General features: G+C 36.0%; 1 protein-coding gene across 4 annotated transcripts in view; it reads left to right on the top strand.

The window, feature by feature from the left end:
• ABHD18 (abhydrolase domain containing 18) overlaps positions 1-6,967 on the top strand; it is a 41,592-nt gene that overhangs the window by 13,284 nt on the left and 21,341 nt on the right. For all 4 annotated transcript variants that reach the window (XM_019664570.1, XM_019664650.1, XM_019664410.1 and 1 more), the window contains exons 2-3: positions 2,578-2,686; positions 3,863-3,947. In XM_019664570.1, the coding sequence (XP_019520115.1) occupies positions 2,595-2,686; positions 3,863-3,947 (177 nt within the window). In that variant the 5' untranslated portion in view covers positions 2,578-2,594. The remainder of the gene's footprint in view (positions 1-2,577; positions 2,687-3,862; positions 3,948-6,967) is intronic.

The raw sequence follows: 6,967 nt of genomic DNA, 5'->3' as shown, positions 1-6,967 counted from the left end.
ACACACACACACACACACACACACACACATATATATACTTCTGCATTGTTTGAATTTGAAAATGTTACAATGAGCATTTCCGAATTACAAAATAAAGAAGCAGCTAATATAAATTATCTGTACCTATGCTGTACCCACTGACTAGATAATTTTTAACAAGTTTCATTGGAACATAGTAGGTGAGTAGACTTCAGGATGTATGTGATTTCAATGAGATTTGCAATTAAAAGAGTTGGCTGCTCCTCTTGTCATGTAGGTATTTGGTTGAAATGTTACCTCTTTGCTTAAGTGAGGCTTTTGACATCAAAGGAGCCCTCTGGTCTTTATCATATTGGCTCATTATATTATCATCAAAACGTCATCTATTCTTGCTTTTTTTTAAATTATTTGTTTTCCTTTACTAAAATCCATGAGAGCAAAAATGTGCCCTAATTGTCTTGTAGCATGGGGCCTAAAATAATGCTTGGCATATAGTAAGCACTTAATACTTGTTGCATGAATGAAAAAAAGCAATACTCATTCTTCAAAGTTCAGAAACTTAAGTTTCTATTAGGCCAACCAGGTATGGTTTAGCTATGGTGAGCTGCTTCATGATAATTCATAGGAGTCTAGTAATCAGAGTACCAGTTTATATATAATGGTAGATATAAGTAGTATAATATAATAAGCTGGATGTGTTTTATGGCTTTTTGCCCCTAGCATTATTAGGCCAAAACCAAATTTTATCAAGAGTAAGATTGAGTAACATGGAAATTGGGAAAAAGAGGTGGGTGGTATTTAAAAAACACTAAATACCTTACTCTGGTTAGAGTGTATTGCCTAACAAGTACATTTCTAGTAAACATTTGTTCTTGGTCCTGATATTTGTGAGAGGCAGTCTGAATAATGTGGTTTTGCTGGTCCCGTCATAAAAACAGTGACGTGCCAGCCCAAGCGATGGGGTTAGATTATACACCTATGCAAACAAAGAAGAGCATTAATTTAACCTTGTAGTTTGTTACACATCAGAGCAAAAATATGACGTAAGTGCTGGTTCCAAAAAACATATTCAAAGTAATAGATAAGTATTATTAAGACTCATTGATGGAAATACATATTTCCATTTCACATTTTCTAAGAATAAACCCTGAAGCTGAATCAGGTTTTCCCCACAAATCAAACTACAATATTCAATTTGAAAAGACAGAGGTAGTGTTTTGGGGAAAAAAAAGACCTTAGAAATATTTGGGAAAGATAAGTGGTACACAAGTAGTGGCATTAATTATTATCTTTCATGCACAGTAGTAGACAGTGTAGTATGGTAGTTAGATCTTGAGCTGTATGCCTGGGATTCAGTCTTAGTTCTGAAACCCACTTTCTGTGTGACCTTACGTAAATTATCTACTCTCTCTGTGCCTCAGTTTCCTCATCTTTGGGTAATAGATAGCTCCTTCATACAGCTTTTGGGAGGTTTAAATGAGAATGTGTATGTGTGTGTGTAGTTTTCAGAATGGTGTCTGGAAAATAGTACAGTATTATACAAAGTATTAGGCACTACTATGTATGTTTGTTTTTCTTTTAGCCACTAATATAGTTATCCAGCAAATACTGAGTGCTTTCTGTCAGTCACTGTGCTGAGCATGGGAAGATTCTCCCCTAGTAGAATTCATAGCTTAGTGAAGCTCAAGGCTCTCTTCAATCTTTTTCTTTCATCCCAGTGTTTTTTTATTCCAGGTCTTGTATCTTATTCCCAAAAGAGTAAATTCAAGGTTATAATTTAATCTCACTATTTAATTTTTCTTCCCAGTTTCTCTGAGAGATGATTGATATATAACATTGCGTTAGTTTAAGTGTATAATATAATGATTTGAGGGCTGGCCGAGTGGCACATTGGTTAAGAGCTGGCTTGGGACGCCAGAGGGCCCTGGTTCAGATCCCACATATAAGAGCCAGTGACACTGCCCTCCACAGCTAAGATGCTGAACAACAGCTCAACCTGGAGCTCGGCTGCCATGAGTCCCTGGCGTTGGCGTAGGGTGCAGCCCCTGCTGCAGTGGGTTGTCATGGGCTACCGTGTGTAGCTAGCAGCCAGCGTGAGCTGCTGTCCAGAAGCCTGCGACTTATCTGCCTCACCCGGGAAGAGCGCAATGATGATACCAACTTGGGCCAGTGAAGCAACGTCCTCCACAACTAGATTGAAGAACAAAAGGACAGCAACTTGTCTGTTCCCCTTCCCCCAATTCCCCAGCGCTGTTCCCATCCCCCAATTCCCCAATAAAAAATCTTTAAAAAAAACAAAAGATTTGATATATGTATATATTGTGAAATGATTACCACAGTAAGTTTAGTTAACATCCATCACCTCACATAGTTACAATTTTTTTTTCTTGTGATGAGTACTTTTAAGATCTGTAAGATAAATAAGTGCTGGGGATGTAATATACAGCATGGTAACTCTAGTTAACAATATTGTATATTTGAAAGTTGCTAAGAGAGTAGATCAATTTAAAATTTTTACCTGATATTTAACGAGATGGTTAGAAAATTGACCTGCCTAAAATAAAATATTTTAAAGTAATTTAAAATTTTGTTTCATAGATGTTGGTTTACTACTAATGGGTGTGAGCAAGTTAGATGTTCTATACCGGAGACTTCTCCTCACAAAGCTTTTTATCAGAGGATGGGGAAGGCCAGAGGATCTCAAAAGGTAAGCGTTTTTTTCCTAAATGCTTGTTCTGATTTTGTTATTTTAGTAGACATTTAAAATTTTATTTCAATTTTAAAACCTTCTACTATAAATATAAAGTGATTGAAAAATTAAGCATTTAACTATATAAAAATGAAATTATATTTTCTTTCTCGTTTTAATTATTTCTCTTGTTTTAACTCTTATAATTTGAACTAATATTTTATTATTATTATTTTTAATTGGGGAATTCAGGGAGGGGAACAGTGTCGGGGAATTGGGGAGGGGGACCAGCCAAGTTGTTCTTCAGTTTTAGTTGTGGAGGACGCCAGTCACCATCTGGCTTCCCGTCAGCAGCTCGTGGCCTTTGAGCTCAAGGTGCTGTGTTCAATCTTAGTTGGAGGTGGGCGTAGCCACCATCCCATACGGGAGTCGAACCAGCAGCCTTGTTGTTAAAGAGTGCACGCTCTATCCACTGAGCCATGCAGGTGGCAGCTCAGCTCAAGGTGCTGAGTTCAGTCTTAGATGCGGGCGGGCGTAGCCCACCATCGAACAAGCAGTCTTGTTAGGAGCATGTGCTCTCACCAGCTTCGCCATCCTACCGCCTGTTGGCTGCCCAGCGGCAGCTCAGCTCGGTCACAGCATCACTGGCCCATGTGGGAATCAAACCATCCGGCCCTGTTGCTCAGAGCTCACGCTCTTAAGCTGACTCTTAACCAGCTGAGCCACTTGGCCAACACAATTTGAACTATTTTGAAAGTAATTCAGTTGTAAAAATAAAGAGCTCTCCAAAAGTATAAACTAGATTTTTATCTTTAATAATGTTTAAGTTGATTAGAGTTTCCAGGGACTGAGCGTTCTTGGGTAAATTGAATTTGTAATGATTGTAAAACCAAGACATACTATAGGCCATAGGAATATCTGGACTTAAGAAAATAAATTTTCAAGATCTGTGCTTTTAATTTTGAGTCCTGTATATGTTAATTACTTTCTAAACAGTGATATTTCTAAATATTTTTGAGATAAAATGTCCAGCTTGCAAAAAACCAACAGCCTATAATCTTTTTTGCTGGTGATTACAATTAAATTTTAACATGTCTTATGAACTGGACTTGCTAATTTTTAATCACTATTCATTAGTCTCAATATAATAGTTATACTGATTTTTTTCCTTTTTTTCCCCCCTTACCATAACAGACTCTTTGAATTTAGAAAGATGATTGGAAATCGAGAAAGATGTCAGAAAATGGTTTCAAGTGATTATCCAGTATACATCGATAAGGTATTCAGATGAAATTCTGTTTTGACATAAATACGTGGCAAGAAAAGGTTGAATTTTAAGAGTACAATAACAGTAAACACTAAAACATGGATATAGTATAGACTTTTCATTTATTAATTTTAAATGCTATGTGTATCTCAACTGCATGTTTATTATAATAATATTCATGTATATTTGGTAGCATATATTTAGTACTTGAGTAAAAATAAGAAAATATCTAGGCTGGATCTTTTTGAGCCTCATTTTTTCATCTTTAGGTTTAGGAGGGTTATATTGTTCAACATTTCGGATGAATTGTAAGTAACACAGGGAAGTACTCCAGTTGGAGAGTAAGTACATGAGAAGTCATTAGCAAAACAACTTAGTTATTAGCAAAATAACATCAGGGAAATGGTATAGGATATGGTTAATTGCTGAGAGAATGGTAGAAAGAAAATGCTATAAAATTAGAGAAGATGAGAAAACATATAGCAGGTCCTCAAATAATGTCATTTCATTATAACATTGATGAGCTGTGGTGGGAACTTAACTCTTGTTTATATCAATTAGCCTGTGGTAAAAAGGGTTTCCTTATATAAACTTTCGCTTAAAGTCACAGAACCTATTGTCAACATTAAGTGTGAACTTACTGTATTTGAAATAGGTTTGTTTTTAAGCAACCACATGTTTTTCTGTAAAATATTTCTAGGTGTATATAATTGGATACTAGGGATATTTTGGGAGAGGGGGTACAAATGCGTGAGTTTCCTCACTGCCCTCAACCAAAGTATCTCTACTTTCATCTCTTTTATATATTGACTATCTTTAGAAGATTTCATTTTTGAAAAGTGTTCCACTGCTAAGCCCTCAAATTGTACTATTTATATTTTCTCTATATTTTTTCTGTAAAAAAATCATAGGCTTTAAAATAGACAAATTTAAAGCATACCAAGTAAAAATCAAAATTTAATTTCTGCCACTTTCCACCACCTATATCTGTTTCCTCCCCAGAAAGTGTTAGTGTTAAGATTTTGGAATGCATTCTTACAGATTTTCTTCCTCTCCCAACCACCTCTCTCTCTCTCTCTCTCTCTCTCTCTCTCTCTCGGTTTTTAAAAATCAAAATATAATTCACATACCATAAAGTTAATGCCTTAAAAGTATACAGTTCAGCTTTGTTTTTTTTATTATTATATTCCCCAAAAGTGCAACTATCACCACTATCACTGTCTCGTTCCAGAACATTTTTATGGCTCCAAAAAGAAACCCTGTACCCATTAGCTGTCACATCTCATTTCCCCAGCCTCCCATCTGCTGGCAGTCACTAATCAGCTTTCTCTATGGAGTCACCTACTCTGGACATTTCATATAAATGGAATCATGGCCTTTTGTGTCTGCCTTATTTCATTTAGCAAATATTCAGGGTTCATCCATGTTGTAGCATGTACAGTACTTTATTATTTATGGCTAAAAAATGTATGGATATATGACATTTATCCATTAATCAGTTGATGGACATTTGAGTTTTTTCTACTTTTATTTACTATTGTGAATAATATGCTGTGAACATTGACGTACAAGTATTTTTGTGGATATGTTTTCGTTTATTTTGGGTATATATCTAGGAGTGAAATTGCTAGCTGATATGGTTATGCTATGTTTAAGTTTTTGACAAACTGCAGTTGTTCTCCAAAGTATACTATTTACATACCCACTGGCATTGTACAAAGATTCCAATTTCTCTATGTTCTCATTAATATTTGTACTTCTCTTAGCCATCCTAGTGGGTGTGAAATGCATGTTACTGTGATTTTGATATGCTTTTCCCTAATGACTATGATATTGAGCATTTTTATGGGCTTATTGGCCATTTGTATATAATCTTTGGAGAAATAGTTATGAAATAACTTGCCTGTTTTTAATTGGGTTATTTGTCTTTTTGTTGTTAAATTGTAGCTTCCTTAATTTTTAAATCTATATTGTTTGTGTATGGCTCCAAAATTGTTTTTTTCCCTTACCAAATTGCCCATTATCACAACACTATCTGTTGAATTATTTTTCCCTTTCACATTAGTTTTTGCTGCCTCCTTTATCAAACAGCTTATTCTTCTAAAATACATAAGAAAACTTTAAAACTATACTAGCAGGCACAAAGATTACTAAAATTGGAAGACTTCTTGGATTAAAACTTTCTTAATATCCACCTGTTAGGTCACCCTACCATGTTCAGTAGATGTAGTGCAATCCCAATTAAAATATTTAATTTAGAATTTAGGTCCAGGCAGCTGCTCTTATCCGAGCCTGTCTGCTCTTGCTATCTTGAGGGGGTGTACTATCCTTTTCTAAGAATACTACTGCTTGCTTAGAGGGAGGGAGGGAGGGAGGAAGGGAGGAAGGCAGGAAGGAAGGAAGGCAGGAAGGAAGGAAGGAAGGCAGGAAGGAAGGCAGGCAGGCAGGCAGGCAGGCAAGAAGGCAGGAAGGCAGGCAGGAAGGCAGGCAGGCAGGCAGGCAGGCAGACAGGAAGGCAGGCAGGAAGGCAGGAAGGAAGGCAGGAAGGCAGGCAGGCAGGCAGGCAGGAAGGAAGGAAGGAAGGAAGGAAGGAGTGACTTAGGTCCATAAAAGTATCCTAAGATTATTTTGGGAAAACCATGACAGTACAATCAGATCAGGAATACCTGAAAAGGAAGAGTGATAAGTAAAAACTAGTTCAGTCATGTATCAGTGGGTCTTCTGAAGCTGCAGCGTAATCAACACAGCATGATATTGATTCAAAAATAAAAGATAGGCTAATAAAACCTAATAAAGGATTAAAAATAATATGTCCAAATTATGAAAATTTACTTCGTAATAAAGTAGCATTTTATATCATTTGCAAAAAATGTGGATTATTTAATAAATGATATTAACACAACTGGTTAGAATTTGTGTTTTAAGTAAAGCTGGATGTATATAGCATCGACAGACATGGTTTTTTGTTTCTAAAAGATTTTAATGAAAATATGTTGAGCTTTACTGCTAATTTAATTTTGACTATTGGCCAA

Source organism: Hipposideros armiger, unplaced genomic scaffold (genome assembly GCF_001890085.2).
Source record: "Hipposideros armiger isolate ML-2016 unplaced genomic scaffold, ASM189008v1 scaffold_1, whole genome shotgun sequence".
Lineage (NCBI taxonomy): Eukaryota > Metazoa > Chordata > Mammalia > Chiroptera > Hipposideridae > Hipposideros > Hipposideros armiger.
This window is presented reverse-complemented; position numbering and strand designations above follow the sequence as displayed.